General features: G+C 42.5%; 1 protein-coding gene across 1 annotated transcript in view; it reads left to right on the forward strand.

Annotated features, from left to right (window-relative positions):
• Positions 1-19,157, forward strand: part of LOC126474641 (organic cation transporter 1-like) — a 128,229-nt gene that overhangs the window by 27,637 nt on the left and 81,435 nt on the right. The window contains exons 2-3 of the mRNA XM_050102120.1: positions 4,379-4,638; positions 15,792-16,034. Of these exons, the coding sequence (XP_049958077.1) occupies positions 4,379-4,638; positions 15,792-16,034 (503 nt within the window). The remainder of the gene's footprint in view (positions 1-4,378; positions 4,639-15,791; positions 16,035-19,157) is intronic.

Below are 19,157 nucleotides of genomic sequence, written 5' to 3' on the forward strand. Positions count from 1 at the left end.
GCGAGATGGATGCAGTGCAGACGGTCTCGGTTAACTTGTTTGCCATTCACGGTGATGTACCACGCTGATTGAACGTCTGATTCGAGAAAACGCGCATGGATCGCCTTCCATATTTGTCGCCACACGTACTGTGGATACTTACGTTCGATAGGGTTGGACAGGTGGCACTGTTGTTACAATTCGGAGACTGTTTTCGTGAGGTACAAATGTGTAAGTGGTAAGGACCGGTAGACATAACTGGACTCCAGGAAAAATCGTTGGATGTAATAAAATGGGGTTGGAATGGTCGATACCAGTACTGGGGCGGACAAGGAGGCCGGCGCAAAGTTATGAAGCAGGAAGCTAGTAAGGCTCTGTGGACAACGATGCCAAAGTTTGAGTTGGGAGCTGACGTAAAGTGCCTTGACACAAGTGGGCACGTGGATGAGTCCCACCCCGCCACGATCTCGTGGCAGTGCAAGGGATTCATACTGAACCTTGAATAACATCCCCGAGCTGACGAAGGAGCCGAAAACCATTAACAGTCGTTGGGCCAGGAGATTTGGGACTGGTAGTACTTGAGCCACGTGTGGTATACGGGAAGCATGATGCATGTTCACGTATTGTGCGCGTTGGATAACGTCGAGCTCTCGTAGCCGGTGATCTGCGAGATTTTCTCTGATTGTCTGTAGCAAGCGTCTACCATTGATCGTCGCTGAGCGGCGCAGATCTGCTGCGAAATCAAGTCCAAGACATCGTATGTTATCGGCGACACTAAGGGGGGGCAACGCATCTCTCCGGCAAGCCCTCACCAATGAGCAGGACCTTGGATTTTGACACGTTGAGGCAGCTCCCCGACGCAGCTGTTAGATAGGTTACTGTTGCTACAATGGCAGGTTATCATGACTTAAGTGAGTTTGAACGTGGTCTTACACTCGGGGCACGAGCGATAGGACACAGCACCCCGAGGTAGCTGTGAAATGGGGATATTCTCGTATGACCATTGCACGAGTGTACTGTGAATATCAGGAATCCGGTAAAACATCAAATCTCCGACATCGCTGAGGCCGTAAATAGGTTCTGTAAGAACGGGACCAACGACGACTGAAGCTAATCGTTCAAATTGATAGAAGAATGTAAAATTAGAGAGATTCGAGCGCGCAAGGAGGCTTTCCGGCAGTCGTTCTTCCCGCGAACCATACGCGACTGGAACAGAAAAGGGAGGTAATGACAGTGGCACGTAAAGTGCCCTCCGCCACACACCGTTGGGTGGCTTGCGTAGTATAAATGTAGATGTAGATGTAGATTCCGCAAATTGCTGCATATTTCAATGCTGGGCCATCAACAAGCGTCAGCGTGCGTGCCATTTAATGTTATCGGCTTAGGGAGCCGAAGGTCCATTCTTGTACCCTTGAAGACTGTACGACACAATGGTTTACGCTTCGCCTTGGCTCATCAACACCGACACTGGATCGTTGATGAGCGAAACATGTTGCCTGGTCGGACGAGTCTCGTTTAAAATTGTATCGAGCGGGTGGACGTGTAAGGGTATGGAGACAACCTCATGAATCGATGGACCCTGCATGTCAGCAGGAGACTGTTGAAGCTGGTGGAGGCTCTGTAATGGTGTGAGGCGCGTGTAAGTGGACTGATATGGGACCCTTGATACGTCTAGATACGACTTGACAGTTTACATGTATCCATTCATGTCCATTGTGCATTCCAACGGACTCCACCAGCCATCCCTCTTCAATTTACACACAGTGTGCATCAGGACAATGCGACACCTAGCACGTCCAGAAATGTTACAGAGTGTCTCCATGAACACTCTTCTGAGTTTAAACACTTCCATTGGCCACCAAACTCCGCAGACATGAACATGATTGGGCATATCTTGGATGCTTTGCAACGTCCTGTTCAGAAGTGCTCTTAATCCCCACGTACTCTTACGGGTTCATGGACAGTCCTGTAGGACTCATGGTGTCAGTTCCCTCCAGCATTACTTCAGACATTAGTTGTGTCCATGCCACGTAGTGTTGCGGCACTTCTGGTTGCTCGCTGGGGTCCGACATGATAGTAGGCAGCAGTATCTGTTTCTTTGGCTCTTCAGTGTATTTTGAGCAAAGTGTTGTCATGTCAGGTGACCACTAAGTGAATTAAATAAGAACGGAATACATCTAAAAATGACATAGGATGAAATTTAAAAACAGTAAGCTACCTACTCACCATACGTAAATATCAAAACAACAACATCAGATCGTTGATTCTAAGTCTTAATTAATTTACGCCTAAAATTTCGCACTATAGACACAACCGTCAACGTCGCCTGCAACTGGATTTGCATGGGCGTCAACGAGTTGCCTTTCTGCAGGCGCCTCTGTCTACTTAACTGTTTGTTTCTGTACACGATCATGTTCAAAATTCTCAATAATGGTGGGCGGGTGACAGCGAACATTTTGCCGATCTTTATGGACCCATTTCCGAGTCTGTTAACTTATCTTTACACTCGATGTTGTTCGAGTACTTGCACAGAAAGTCCATTCCCAGGATAACACCAATCCACATTCAACCAGAATGATACTTCCTATTTGCATATGCAATTCTGAGAATCAATTCCTAACAAGTTAGGAGGTGTTAACGGACAAATTCTGCACTTGTGAACAATTTATTACACATTTATTGTCAGCCACATCTGTTTCTTAACCGATTTACTATAGGCTCCTGTTGTTACGTTTTTACGTACAGTAGAAGTAGGCAGCTCAAATAAACATTTATTTATAACTGCATCTACAGATTCCACTGCCACTGCCAAAAACTGGCTGTCATTGTCCAGCAATGGACTCCTGTTTCTATATTAGCTGTTGGCTGTACCATTTGTGCTGATTGCCTCTTAAAGTCCATTTCCTCTAATAATTTCCTTCGATTTCTCCACAACAATGTTTTTTCACAATAACTTCTTCACATGGTGGCTCTATATCAATGGTAGTCAAACCTTTTTGCTCAAGAGCTAATATTGACTTGAAATAGAGTTGTGTATGTGTACGTGCATGCGTGTGTGTGTGTATGTTTTACTAATGACGAAGATGAGCTATGTAACGGGGCCGTTAGCTCACTGTAGCTAGTCTACGGGGTCCTTAACAGACTGATGCAAGTAGTTTACCAGTTAATAGTAAGATCGGTACATATGCAGCCTCGAGTGCTGTAGTGTATATTTTCAGACGATGTTCAGTGCATCTTAACGACTGTATTGATATTTATTCTGTGCCTCAATTGTTATATTGTTGAAAAAGATATTTTCTATCTGTCTGCGATATATTTTTGTGATTTTTTACTTATCTACAAGTGGGGACAATCAGTTTAACAGATTTTGACGACGACTTAAGAAAATCTAACTATATCCAACATTGTTGTACTTGATAATAGATTAATCCTGAAATCATGATAGTAATATAAAATAAATTGGTTTGCACACTCAAACAAATAAAATATCATTCGAACATTAGTACATGACTGTGGCCCAAAAATATGACAGTATCCACTGACATAATTTCAGAGGTTGGTCAGGGCTATTTTCTGAGTATTTTCATATAATGATCCCAGGACTTCATTGACTTGTCACAGGGTAATTATATAATTATGTTTTATTGGGGTTTGTTACCCAATTACCTCTATTCTATGAAAAGAGTTACACAGCAGTAAAAAATACTGCAACATCAATCACCAAATCGTACAACACAAAGCGCAGAATAATTCAGCAACCCTCAGAAGAAACACACACACAGAGATGTGGATGTTCTTGTTGCGGGAACACCTCAGCACTGCGTCGTTGCTCCGCTCTTCCACTGCATTCGTTGAACCCATGCACGGGGCACATATCGGCCAACTCTTCATTAGTAGGAATCTACGCGCACTGCTGTGTAACATTGTTAACGTACAGCTAACACTGCCGGAAAAACTACCTCGAGACAGAACCGAATAGTACTGATTGCAAGACTGATGACAAACAGTAAATAGGGCGTTATTGTTCCCATCTAAAAGTATCTTGAGCGAGAAGAAAAAAATTGTTTCCGAACAGCACGCACGGCAGGTGCCATCGACATTTACCCCGTTATGGAGACATTTTCAGTGCCAAACGGCTGCAAAGATAACTAGGATAAGGAATCGAACGAAATGCAGTTACATTATAAAATCCATCGGACATCATGGGTCCCGTACACAAAAATACTCATAAAATATCCCTGAACAGCCTCTGAAGTTTGGTCGGTAGTGTTCCTGCTCCGCTTGTAGATTACCTGTTGCTTGTAATCCTGTTTATGTCATCTGTAGTTCTTGGAAGCAGCTATTCTGCCGTGGGACTTTCCACATACAGCGTGTAATGTAGCGTGCTGCTCATTTACAGGCTGCGGACGGAACAGCATGGAGCTACGAGAAACCTAAGGTTGCGCCCGCGTTTGAGGATGTACTGGACTCCATTGGGTCCAGAGGGAAGTTCCAGACAAGGATCACCGTCATCTTTATTTGCTTTGCACAATGCTTGAACATGCTAAGTATCTCTGTGTTATATCTCGCAGTCCATACGCCCAATCACTGGTGCCATGTACCTGGCATAGAACATACAAATCTCACATTGGAGGAGTGGAAGAATATTACAATCCCAAGGTAAGTGCAGTCGCAACAAATTACTTTGTTTCTCTCCAACGTACATGACCTTCTGTGCTATCTCTACCAAACATAAACTGGGTATCTATATCAAATGTTGCTGGAATTTGTAAACAATAGATATGTTAATGATTAACACGGTGAATCCTTTTTAACGTTAAGTTTCCTTTTTTTACGTTAAGCAGATAGCCGCTTCAAGAAATGAAAGCAAAGAAGAAATTTGTTTGCATCGTCCTCTGTGAATCCCAAGTCGTTGTCCAGTGTATCTTTTCAAGACGACCAAACAATTACAGACACTTCACGATACGTCACAAATGGAAAGAGTGTGAATCACAGCAAGCCCCTAGTGGTCCAATTAACAGGCAACTCAGCATCTCTGATGAAGGAAACAAGCTGAGCTTCATTTTTATTAGTGAATTAAATAAACGTTTCTCTTCGGTTCAGCAACAGTAGTTAAATACCAAGAACGCCATAAGGCTCACAGACTCAAAGAATATGCTAACATGCATTTCAAACCCCATTTTTGTTGTTCTAGTAGCTGTATCCGACCACGTTTTACTGTGGCTCAGTCTGCTTAAATGGAAAAGAAAGAAAAGAGAAAGCACACGTTTCTAATATATATATATATATATATATATATATATATATATATATATATATATATATATATATATATGGGAATATGACATACGTCCCTAATATCCTTCTCTCCCCTGTCTCTCCAGTTTCCTGTCCTCCTCTCTGTACCCATCTTCTCCCCCCCCCCCTTGTCTTTCCTGCCTCCTCTCTCTCCCTCTCTCTCAGTCCATCACCTCCTTCCCCCTTCCTCTCTCCATCTCCTCCTGCCCCCTCGCCCCCCTCTCTCTGTCCATCTCCTTCTTTTCATTTTCTGTGTCCATTCCCTCCTCTCACTCCTCTGACTTTGAGCCTTGTTCATTGTTATTGTAAATTCAAATTCTGTTGTAGTATTCTAATCATAAACCAATAAGCCATAAATACAACTTTCCTGTTTGCTTACAACGTTTCACTATCGTATATAGATATAAACAAAGGTAACTAGTCTATATGAGCCGGTCGGAGTGGCCGAGCGGTTCTAGGTGCTACAGTCTGGAACCGCGCGACCGCTACAGTCGCAGGTTCGAATACTGCCTCGGGCATGGATGAGTGTGATGTCCTTAGGTTAGTTAGGTTTAAGTAGTTCTAAGTTATAGGGGACTGATGACCTCAGAAGTTAAGTCCTATAGTGCTCAGAGCCATTTGAACCATTTAGTCTATATGAGCCTAAACATCTATCACAGTAACGTGTAAAAATGTAGAGTAAACTGGAAAAGTACATTTTGAGAGTTTTTGTAACAATGTTGTCCTTAGGCATCTAAAAACACGCCCATGCAGGAATTCAACGTTGCTTCAAAATTTCAAAGCAGTCGGTCGAGAAGTTTCGTAGATTAACTATTTTGAGAAAGCCAATATTTATATTCATATGGCGTTTCCACATTTATTACAAATGTATTACATATATATATATATATATATATATATATATATATGAGATAGCGTTCTAGTAGGTATATAAAAACGTGAGTATTTGAATGCAATATTGTGTCAAAGTTTCAGAGCAATCCGTGAAGCACTTTCGAAGATTTACGGTTTTGAAGAATCGAACATCAACGTTAGTAGTTATATGGAAATTGTAAATGATCGTAAACGCAAATCTCCGAAAGTTTGTTACCGAATGTTTTGAAATTTTGGCACAAAGTTGCATTGGAAAACGTGTGTGATTTATACACATATTTTTAATATATGTAATACAAAATTTTTCATAAGTTTAACAATAACGTTGTCACAAAATCGCTCAAAAAGCTACAAGTATTTCTATACATGAAATATCACATTTTACAGAAAAACTTACGTGAAAGCACGCCTGCCTTAAATTCAAAGTTATGTCAAACTTTCGAAGCAATCGGTAAAAACGTTTCAGAGACACGATTTTGAACAAAAGAACATTTATGTTTTTGTTTATATGGATTGATTATTTGTCTATGGTGGGGCTGGATTTCAGTCTTTTTTCAGTTTTCAGCTGTAATTAAAATCAAATAAGTCAGCGGATTACATGAACAAAGACTGAGTTACGTTTAAGAGCATTATAAGAAAATAAATTACACAATGAAGGTTTTCGGGATCGGCTATCTTGCCTGCTCTGATGGTGACCAGATCACCTTCGAACAAAACATGAGGAACTGAAAAGTTTCGTGGACCACGATCATACAACCCGAAACATTCGCCAGCAGAAAAATTACCCTCTAGGAGAATTTATGTAAGCTTTCATTGCTCATATCGATAAAAATTCAAAGGGTCGCTTTGCCTATGTACAATGTTCATTTCAGACAGACTTTCCTGATATATCCGCTGGTACAACAACATTTTGAGCCCATTTAGGTGGGGACTTCATTGAAAATCGTACTTACTAGGAAAATACTTCACACTGAAATCAGTGGCGACTCTTAAGCACGTAAGCAGACATTCACAGTTATCCTGCAAATGGTACGTTTAGGACTTTTACTTGCAAGTTTTTACTTCCTCTGCCGTACAATTTCAGTTTATGCTATTACTTATGGCACACCCTCTGTACAATATGTAGTTGATGTTCCCCTTGTCAAACCATATTGGAAATTTAATAGGATTTTGTATGAAAAAAACATTCTGTAGCCTTCTTAATATACTCTAAGACTAAGACGAAAAAACGGGATTTGAATTTCAGATTTGGATAATTTATACAAGAGAAAGAGCTTCAGAAATTGAGCTAGTGAATAACACGTTGGTCCACTTCTGGCCGTTATGTAAGCAGTTCTTCGGCTTGACATTCATTGATAGAAATGTTGGCTGTGCTACTGAGGGATACTGTGCCAATTCTGCCCAACTGGCGCGTTAGATCCCTAAAATCCCGAGCTGGTAGAGGTATGTCTCAATGTTCTCAGTTGGGCAAAGATCAGGCAACCTTGCTGGCCAAGGCAGGGTTTGGCAAGCACGAACACAAACAGCAGAAACTCTCGCTGTGTGCAGACTGGCATTATCTTGCTGAAATATAAGCCCAAGCTAGACTGTGATGAAGGGCATCAAAGTGTGCTGTAAAATATAGTCGACATATCACTGTGCCGTAACGTTACCGCCATTGACACCCAAAAACGTGAAAAGAAATGACACTACAGACCTTCACTCATGGCTGTTGAGCCATGTGGGGAGTCGGCAGTGAGAGTGGTATCCGACCATTGTCTGGGGTGCTTACAGACACGTTTTCGACCTGGAATCTCACTGAGCGGAGTAGAATAGAACTGTTTTCATTGATGAGTCCTGAAGTGCCTGGGCCAGCAGGACAGAGCGAATTAGGTTGTGGAAAGGCGCCAAAATGAGTTCCTGTCACTTGCAAGCAACATACAAACTTTATTTATCAACACACAATATTACAACAAGAATGCAAAACGCTGAAATCTTTGATCGACCTCCTTTGATTAGCTTGAGATCGGCTGAAGGCCACATTCAAAATCCGACACAAGGTCTAAGCAAAATTGAAATACAAGGTTCTTCTGGAGATTTCACCCACGAATATTTTCTAAATCTTCAATCTAATCGGCTGAACGCAATAGCAATTCAATTTTAACGGAATTATGCTGGAGGTCACATATTAAGCAACAAGAGGAGAATCAACCGAAAGGCAGAAGGCCTTATCTTAAAACATTTCATGCAAATTGGGCCGAAGGCCCGATACAAAGCATAACAATATTTGCCTTAAGGGCAAGAGAAGAACATTAATTTGAGAGATATTAAAACTTGGCTGAAGGCCGCTCACCAACAAATAATTTAACGGCTTCAGCCCTAAAAAAGAGTTTCAATTTAAAGGGCAGAAGGCAGTATCTTAAAACATTTCATATAAAATAAAGAATAATAATCTCATGCCTTAAGGGAAAGACAAGGACATTAATTTAAGAGAGATTAATACTCGGCTGAAGGCCACACATCAACGCAATAACTAAAACCCAAACAGGGAAATTAATACATAACACACAAGGGACGCCGGCCGGTGTGGCCAAGCGGTTAAAGGCGCTTCAGTCTGGAACCGCGCGACCGCTACGGTCGCAGGTTCGAATCCTGCCTCGGGCATGGATGTGTGTGATGTCCGTAGATTAGTTAGGTTTAAGTAGTTCTAAGTTCTAGGGGACTGATGACCTCAGATGTTAAGTCCCGTAGTGCTCAGAGCCATTTGAACCATTTTAGCCACAAAAGGAACGGCGCTCAGAAGTTTCCAAGGGTCGGCCTGGGATTATAACACTAACGCCCGTTTAGGTACGACAGGCAGCCTGACCAACGACTTCTTAATCTGGAGGCAACCCAACCGACAGACAGCCGACTGACCAATCAACCAAATCAGATCCGCTCCACGCAACCAGGAAAATGACCACAAATTTCAATACAACGACACACAGACTATTGGCGCTCACAACGACCAACAACACCTCAGCTGTCGGACTACACACCGCGCTGGACAGCAACAACACGACGAGGAAAGTACACTGCCTAAAATTACGTCAGCGACCAGGGCAGGTAACCGGAACGTCAATGGCCACAAGGTAGAAGATACCGCTGGTGAACTTCAATAACAGGGAATAAATTAAGTTAAATTCCACAGGAAGACGGCAGAAATCTTAGCCGACTTAAGGGGGGGGGGGGGGGGGTAGGACCTCAAACTGGCCGACTTGAAGCAGCATTTTAATTTCCAATACCTATACTTTTACAAATAAATTCATAAAACTTTGTCAGCATAACCAGGGAGGATTCAGGATTCACACTCATAGAAGTGGAAGTTCAAAAACATAACAAAATAAAGTTTTTGTACTTGTGAAAATTCATAATTTTTTCACTTACTATTGGCTGCATTTCTTGCTATAGGTTCACTTTTCTTCATAACTATAACAGATTCTTCGATGAATTTTGCACAGCATGGAAACTATACTTACAGCTGCATGAAACTCTAGAATTTTCTGAATCTATTAAAAACTGTCGTAAAAATTGAGATAATTAATTATAAAATTTGAGTTTTATCTAAACATGAAGTTTAAAATGTAACGGTTCATTCATTTTTTCATAAATTAAATAAATTATAGAGTTTCTTACACCTGTAAGTATGGTTTGTGTGCTGTGCGAAATTCATCGAAGAATCTCTCTTACTTACGAGGAAAAGTGTACCTGTAGCAAGAAATGCAGCCAATAGTAAGTGAAAAAAATGATGAAATTTTACATGTACATAAAATTTATTTTGTTATGCTTTTTAACTTCCAATGCTATGAGTGTGAATCCTGAATCCTTCCTGGTCATGCTGACAAAATTTTATGAATTTATTTATAAAAGTATAGGCAGCGGAAATTAAAATGTCCTGTGGTGCCTCTCCTACTCCAAGTCGACCCGTATGACTTCCTACTCTCCTTAAATACACACACGTTATTGCTCGCGGGAGTGTCCCAAAAGCGACAACCAGGATCAAGAAAAGAAATGTAAGTAGTTGAGTCTCGATAGTAAGTTAAGTGAGGACTCAACTTTCATGTCCAAGATCGGTGGGCGACGAACTTTGTAGCACTCGCACGCAGAACCTGACACTCCAGCCGCGAGTGCACGCCGCCAGCGGCTCCAGCCCGACTCATCGCGACGGGGCTTTCGTGCTGCTCCACGGCAACCGACCGACCTTACTGCTGGGCCGCTCGCAACTGCTGCTCCGTCGCGTCTGCACTGCTGGTCAGTCTCCAACTGACCTCCCGACACACGACAACCCGGAAATACTATCGGTCGCTCCAGAGATGCTGCAACAGTGCGCTTATCGATACGCGCTGCTGCTGCCACTCACGGGCAAGTAAGGCAGGAAGTTAGTGACGCCAGTAAATGGAATAAGAAAACGAGGAGGCACTACCGTAGTGGAAGATGACAAACAATAAATAGCATGAACACGAGCCGTGCACGGTTCATGTCTTGCTGCGAATTGAATGCCGATGATCGTCGAAGACCTGTGAGGAGACGCTCTGAACAGCGGTTGGGTACCAGTCTGACTGTCGCCCGCCATACTGCACGACAGCCAGGAGTGATGGAGTGGCATTTCCTTTCAAGGCAGGACCCTTTTGACTGTCATTGGCCGCACCGTTAGCGCACAGTGGCCCGTCGACGATATTCTGTGCCCCATTTTGTTGCCCTTCATGACAAGCCATCCTGGACTTACATTTCAGCCAGATAACGCCTTCCCACACACAGAAAGAGCTTCTACAGCTTGTCTTCGTGGTTGCTGAACACAGCAAGGTCGCCGGATCTCTCAACAATTGGAGCATTACGAGCAGGGGCCTCGAACCAGCCGGGATTTTGACGATATATCTCAAGGAGGACATCCAGCAACGCTGAAAATCAATGCCATGTCAAATAACTCTTTGAATAAGTCCCAGAGTTGAACCAACGCGTTATTGACTTTTTCTCTTGAATAAGTCATCGAATTATTCTGAATTTACATTCACTTATTTGTCTGTGCATGTACTTCCATCTACCGATTTGCGTGCCATTCGGGTAATTCTTTGTGGTGCACATTTGTTTTCATAGATTTTATTTTGGGAAGATTTTGTATCCCGACGTAAATAAGATGAAACCTTGATAAATCTCACGACTATCGCTACATGATATCCTTAAAGTACAACCATCATTTCACAAAGTCATAACATGGAAACTATGAGAGTTAGAGCACCTTGGTTTGCTGTAAAACGTTTAGCACCTAAGGCCTTTTTTTATTTCAGAATTACAGTGTGTGTTCCACACGTCGCTCGTACAATATCGAGGCGATATTCGAGTTCTGCCCATGCAGGTATCAGCATTGATGCAACGACAGTTCTGATTGATTCACTGATTCGTGTACAAAGGGTAGCAATGTCATTGACTATCGTCGATAGTTCCGCGATTCGGTTCTCACAGATTTGGATTGTGCATGCCATACACTCCAAGTTAAATCTGCAACAAAAGATAAAGAAAGAAAACTTTGGGAGTTGCTGAACGTCTTACAACAAATTACGTTAATTTAATAGTTATCAAGTAAGGAGTTTTGATATGATAGACGTTATGGACACTCCTTGTTTCCTTTTTTAAATATTGGTATCGGAAGGGTTTATTGCAGTCTTCTGCTAATAATCTGAAGTCCAAGAAGTGTTAATTAATCATATGATTCCTTAAGTAAGAAATTCCATAAAATTTTTTGGTTCAAAGTTAACAGAGTCTAGAGAGGATATAAAATGTAGACTGGCAATGGCAAGGAAAGCGTTTCTGAAGAAGAGAAATTTGTTAACATCGAGTATAGATTTAAGTGTCGGGAAGTCGTTTCTGAAAGTATTTGTATGGAGTGTAGCCATCTATGAAAGTGAAACATGGACGATAAATAGTTTGGACAAGAAGACAATAGAAGCGTTCGAAATGTGGTTCTACAGAAGAATGTTGAAGATTAGATGGGTAGATTACATGACTAATGAGGAGGTATTGAATAGAATTGGGGAGAAGAGGAGTTCGTGGCACAACTTGACAAGAAGAAGGGACCGGTTGGTAGGGCATGTTCTGAGGCATCAGGGGATCACAAATTTAGCATTGGAGGGCAGTGTGGAGGGTAAAAATCGTAGAGGGAGACCAAGAGATGAAAACACTAAGCAGATTCAGAAGGATGTAGGTTGCATTAGGTACTGGGAAATGAAGAAGCTTGCACAGGATAGAGCAGCATGGAGAGCTGCATCAAACCAGTCACAGGACTGAAGACCACAGCAACAACAACAACATAAATGATGAAGATATCCGTTTGGTGAAACAGTGTCCTGCTGCGTGAAGAAGTCTGTAACTGTCTGCTGCGCATCCTCGCCCGACACTTCAAGGCCTTTTTTAGTCGACCGAAGACGTGATCATGTCTCAACACTCACGGAGATTTTGTCTGACTGGAATACTGATTCTGAAACGTAGGGTTTCGGCAGTAAACTTTTGATCGCCCCTTACAGGATTCTTGTTACTATTTGGCCGTAGATTTTGTATCCTAAAGTACGCAAGCTAATACCCCGATAATTCTCACACTTACTTCCATTTTCTTTTTTGAATATTGGTATAACAGGGGTTTCATTTCAATCATTTGGTAACAATAGATGGTCCGACAAGTACTGATGAAGAGTGATAATCACTTACGATACAGTTTGGCCAAATATTTTATGACTTCCATGTAAACAGAGTCCGTACTTGATGAAACCGTATTTTTACACTCTTCCATAGCTTGTAATACTCAATCGACAATTATTACATGTACACATCGGTGATGCTCCTTGACTGTAATGTTTATTTCTATATCCCCTACCCATTATTGTCCCTAAATAAAAATTGTAGGAACACCTGGGTTGCTTAGGTCAAGGTTTCTGCCTATTTAGCCCAAACACGCCTGACAAGATACAGGTGCGGAAGTGGCTGTAGGGGGGAGGACTACTCTCACATTCTTCCACCAGCAATATTTCAGCGTTCTAACAATCTGGATAGGCACTTAAACAGTTCAAATCGCGGCATAATTTCTTCTCACAGTAGTCTTAGCCTGGGCCTTAGCGCTTCTGAGTTTCAAAGTTTGTGATAAATACAACAGATTGGAAATACTGATCACGCGCCAGCAGAGCTCCCACGATACATGTCAGTATCGCGATACGACAGTTAATCTTTGTGTCACTTGTAACATATCCAGTCCAAAGCGCACAGACTTTTGACTCACCACGTTATCTGCTGTGCGTCCTACTGAGCGGCACATCCTTATTTGTTGCCTACTAGGTTCCTGACAGCTGTTTGTGTAGTCTATGAGTCCTTGATGGCAGAACGGAGACAGCTGCATCAGGGTACTCGCATGTACGACGCACCGCATAATGAGCTGAAATTTGGTTTCATGAATGAAATGGGTTCAGCATTCTCACAGACAGCCGAACGAGAATAAGTAGATCAATTGCCAAGTGCCCAGAGCAGGGATGTGACGTGTTGCGGAGGAAATAAATGGCTCGATGATACGACTAGAACGGAGCAAAAAAGTTTCAATACACTATCGTCAGCTTGTCTTTGTTCTGAAGCCGAGATGCCCTCAGATCTAATGTCGAGTCTGAATGGGAGAGTGTATCTTCAGTACCTCATTTAATACACAGGTGGCGAAATGGAGAATACTCCAGTACAACGCCGGCTGCCTTTAATTTCCACTAGGCTCCTAAAACTAGTTAGAAAAGTGTACGTAGGTTCCCCTAGCCACTGACATTGCTTAATCTTATTCGCACAATCTCACAATAGTTGCTGCCTCCTCTACAAATTTTTGTAATCTCTTTCTTTCTTCTTCCTTACTTTTTCTATTCCTTCTTTCATTTTTATTGTTATTAGTTCTCTCTCATTATTGTTATAATTATTAAGTTTTCTTTAGTATTTGATGGAGGGTAGTTTTAATGGATAGATTAGTAGTAGTTAGCTCCCAGCTAGTGCTCAGAAGAAATGAGTGTAGTGGAACACACACTACCGAAACGATTGTCCGCCGGCAGATAACGAAGACACTAGTATGCAGGGTGTAACAAACAGGTATGACCAAACTTTCAGAAAAAAAATTTAAAACCTAAAGAATATGGGCATGGGTCTGGAAACCCTTTATTTCCAGGTTGTGGTTCAATTTGGCTGGCTCTGAGCACTATGGGACTCAACTGCTGTGGTCATAAGTCCCCTAGAACTTAGAACTACTTAAACCTAACTAACCTAAGGACAGCACGCAACACCCAGCCATCACGAGGCAGAGAAAATCCCTGACCCCGCCGGGAATCGAACCCGGGAACCCGGGCGTGGGAAGCGCGAACGCTACCGCACGACCACGAGATGCGGGCTGTGGTTCAATTTCTACAATTCTTAAATACATTAATTCTGGGAAACAATAAGGAAACGAACGTATCAACACAGCATGAAACATTTTTCTAAATGAAATGTTCAAACTGTCCTACGTTAGCAAGGAGGTATGCATTAATCCGCCGTCGCGTTGAATCTCTGATACGCCGATTAGCACTCTCCACACAGCCATGTGGTTAACGTTACTTGTCGGAGCTAGCTGTCTCACGCTGGCGTTAGGATTGTCGACAACTGCACGAAGAAGCTCCTGCTTGTCCTCCAGTCGCGAGTGGTAAACTTAAACGTCCCATGCTCCTAAGACAATGGTCAGTTGTTTCAAACGTCGTCCTGTCGGGGGACCGTCGTTCTGGAAATCTCCCCCGATGCAAACATGAGTGCCACGGCTGTTCTCTCTGCTAATACCTACAGCAAATGGACATGTGCCAACTCCGCATTTGATTATACTTCCACTGCACTGCACCGAAAACCAGGTCGTGATCAGAACTAAACAGCTGATGCTGCTTGTTTGATGATAGCAGAGCAAAGAGGTTACCAGCATGTCAACGCAAGCGATGAACTGAGGCACATGTCAGCATAACCTCCGTTCCCTTGGAACAACATACTCTGGCTCTGAACCTAAGAATTAAACTTTGTAACCAAACGTAACCAAGAGGGTATCTTGAACATTTCATGTTCGAAAACGTTTCACGTAATGCCAATAGCTTATGTTTCTGATTGTCTACCACGATTAATGTGATTATGAACAGAAATAGTGCAGTATATGCATTATGGAAATGAAACATTTCCAGACCCATGTTCCTGAAAGTTTGACCACACCTTTTTGTTACACTAGGAACTCCAAGAAATAACAAGAAAAATATGTTTGCATGCGTGTTTATTGTAGAACTAGCTTCGAAATGTATTGTAGAAGAAAACGGTCCATTTATTTAGCTACGTGAGCTACTGATGGACCGTCAATAAAGAGAAATAAATGTAAAAATTGATCTTAGACAGTCACCCTTTGAAGTTATAGTCTGTAGACAGAAATATAAAATAACCATACGTGACCAAAAGTTAACATAGGGTGCTTAAAGGGCGTTGGAATATTTGTATTTAGATCATGCAGCCATTGACTTGCAGAGGCCGTGATTAGTCGCTGATGAATCGTATATATATAATTGTAACTATATACATCTACTTCAAAATAAAATGTTTCTGCCTCTTCGCAGGGAAGGAGACATCTTCAGCAAATGCCTGATGTACAACCTTACCGACCCTCACCACCCCAGCACCAGTGCAAATGTCACCAAGTGTTTGTACGGCTGGGACTACGACGACACGTGGTTCTCACTGACAGTAGTATCGCAGATGAATTGGGTCTGTGACAACAAACATGTCGTCAGTGACGTCTTGTTCTACTCCCAGAATGTTGGAGTGGCTCTGGGACTACTCTTCGGCTATATTGGCGACATGTAAGGAACCATTCCTTGTCTCTCTCACCTACACCCACTGACTGGAGGGAACGCAGGAAGAAAGATTAGCATTTAACGCTCTGTAGACGATGAGATCACTAGAGACCAAGCACAAGATCGTATGTGGCAGGGACAGGGAAGGAAATCGGCTGCGTTCAAGTGAAACATCCCAGTATTCGTCGAAACCACAGGAAACTTAAATTAGAATGGTCGGATTGAGTCCAGTGTACTGCCCATTGCACCAGTTTCCTTCGATTGTTCAATAAAATGGTGGGAAATTCCCATGTACTGCGAGGTGCTATTTTTCTGTATAATAGAAAGGCGAAAAAATTGACCAGGAAAGAGGCTGAAGTGTAATACATAGTTGTGACCGCAACGAAAATAAAATGGAAGCGAGCAGGACTATAGTGTGTGATCAGAAGTATGCAGACACCTTTTACCTTTATGGCAGCTTTAGATCTCCTGTGAACTCCTTGAATGAGGTTTATGAATGTCTGTGGAGGAATGGCAGCCAATCGTTCCTCAAGAACTGAAACGAGAGAAGGTAGAGATATAGGACAGTGGGATCTAATTCATACCAACTGTGTTCTATTGGATTCAGGTCAACCTCTGGGTAGTCCTGTTCATTTCAGTAATTTTGTTGTCCAGAAACCATTGCTTCACAGATGCTGCTTTATGACAAGCTGCGTTGTCATACCGATACAAACAGTCATCATCTCTGAACTGTTCCACTATTGTAAGCAGCACACAATGTCGTATGATGTGTTCATATCCTCCCTCATTTAGCGTTTTCTTTAGCGTAACAAGGGCATGATACCCTAAAAAAGTACCCATATACATTAGCAATACCTCCTCCATATTTCACTGCTGCCCTATACATGACGACATGACGTTCTCTACGCATTCGTCGGCCCCAAAATGTTCTGTCGGATTGCCGTAGGATATAGCATGATTCATCGCTCCAAATCACTCGTTTCCGCTCATCCACCATCCCAAGCATCGTTTAGTATTGATTACAGAAATGTGGGGCTTAGGATGAGCTGCTCGCCTACATTACACCATTTGGGTTAACTCTGTACGAACTGTGACTGTGGTAGCTGGAATGCTGAGAGCGCTGTGGAACTCATGAATGATTCGTTCCGCTGATATCACGCGGTTTTTTGCAACCACTCTCTACAACGCTTGATGGCCCCTGTCTGTCACTATCTGAATTCTGCCTCGGTTTAGCTGTGGTTGTTCCTTCGCATTTTCACTTCATAATCACATCACCCCCAGACGCCTTGGGTAGTTGGAGAAGGGCTGAAATGTTCCTGATGAATTTGCTACTCAACTGACATTCAACGACCATTCCATGTTATAAGTAATATTGTTCCTATGTGAGGTTGAGCCAGGGTGGCGTTGTTAGCAGATTTCGATTTCCGCCTCCTGATATAGGCAAAATTCTCCTAAGTATAAAATTCTAGAGGTCAAAAATTTGTTGGAACATTCAAAGTGGCTCAATTTCTCTAAATATAAAATGGTGGGAAATTCAAAAATTGGCATGAAATTCATGTAGTCCATTTGTGCTAAGTGTAAAGTGGCATGACATTAAAAAATCAATGATGGGATATTGTCCCGTTTCTAGAAGTGTGTTACTCGTGCTCAAAAGTAGAATCCAAGCTGGCAGACCCTGCAATGCTGGCCCAACCAACATGGGCGTCAGATATCCTCAGCACTATAACATGACAATCTAAGATGATGGATCCTATGACATGAGCCCAGGACGCTTGGATATCCCCAGCCCTATGACATTAGAATCCAAATGCCAGACTTGGTGGCTACTGGTCCGGGCTTGGTTACCAGATTTTGTTAAGAATTTTATACTACGTCTGCATCTACATATATACTCCACTAGCCACCAAGCGGTGTGTGGCGGAGGGCACAGTTCGCGCCAAAGTCATATTCCCCTCCCCCCCCCCCCCCTCTGTTCCACTCGTGGATCGGACGAGGGAAAAACGACTGTCTGAACGCCTCAGTACGACCTCTTATTTCCCTTATCTTTGAATGATGATCATTACGCGTTTTGAAAGTTGGTGGTAAGAATATATGCTCTACATCTTCGGCGAAGATTGGATTTCGGAATTTAGAGAGCAGCCCCTTCTGTTTAGCTCGCAGTCTATCCGCAAGTGTGTCCCACTTCAAACTTTCTATGAGATTTTTAACGCTCTCGCGATGGCTAAATGTACCGGTCACGAATCTTGCAGCTCTTCTTTGGACCTTCTCAAGCTCTTGAATCAGACCCAACTGGTAAGGGTCCCATACAGACGAACAATATTCTAAGACTGGACGAACTAACGTATTGTAAGTTATTTCCCTTGTTGAAGGACTGCATCGCTTCAGGATTCTACCAATAAACCGCAATCTACAGTTCGCCTTACCCATTACTTGTGTAATCTGGTCATTCCATTTGAGATCATTTCAAATAGTCACACCCAGATACTTGACTGATGTTACCGCTTTCAAAGACTGGTCATTTATTTTGTGCTCATACACTAATGGGGATTTTCGCCTTGTTATATGCAGTAGATTACACTTACTAATATTGAGAGATAACTGCCAGTCATTACATCACGCATTTATTTTCTGCAAATCCTCACTGATTTGTTCACAACTTTCGTGTGATACTACTTTCCTGTAGACTACAGCATCGTCGGCAAACAACGTAAGGTCTCTGTCAATACCATCAACCAGATCGTTTATCTAAATCGTAAAAAGCAAAGGACCTATTACGCCGCCCTGGGGCACACCTGAAGTTACTCTTGTTTCTGTTGAAGTTACCCCGTTCTGGACGACATCCTGCTCCCTGTCTCTTAGAAAACTTTCTGTCCAACTGCATATGTCATTGGATAGACCGCAAGCGCGCACTTTTTGTAGCAAGCGACAGTGCGGAACTGAGACGCCTCTCGAAAGTCGAGAAATATGGCATCAACCTGGGAGCCGGTATCTAGAGCCTGTTGTATATCACGCACAAAGAGGGCCAGCTGTATCTCGCATGATCGCTGTTTCCTAAAACCGTGCTGGTTTCTGCAGGTGAGCTTCTCAGAGTCTAGAAAGGTCATTATGTCTAAACACAAAATATCTTCC

This window comes from Schistocerca serialis, chromosome 4, assembly GCF_023864345.2.
Source record: "Schistocerca serialis cubense isolate TAMUIC-IGC-003099 chromosome 4, iqSchSeri2.2, whole genome shotgun sequence".
Classification (NCBI taxonomy): Eukaryota; Metazoa; Arthropoda; class Insecta; order Orthoptera; family Acrididae; genus Schistocerca; species Schistocerca serialis.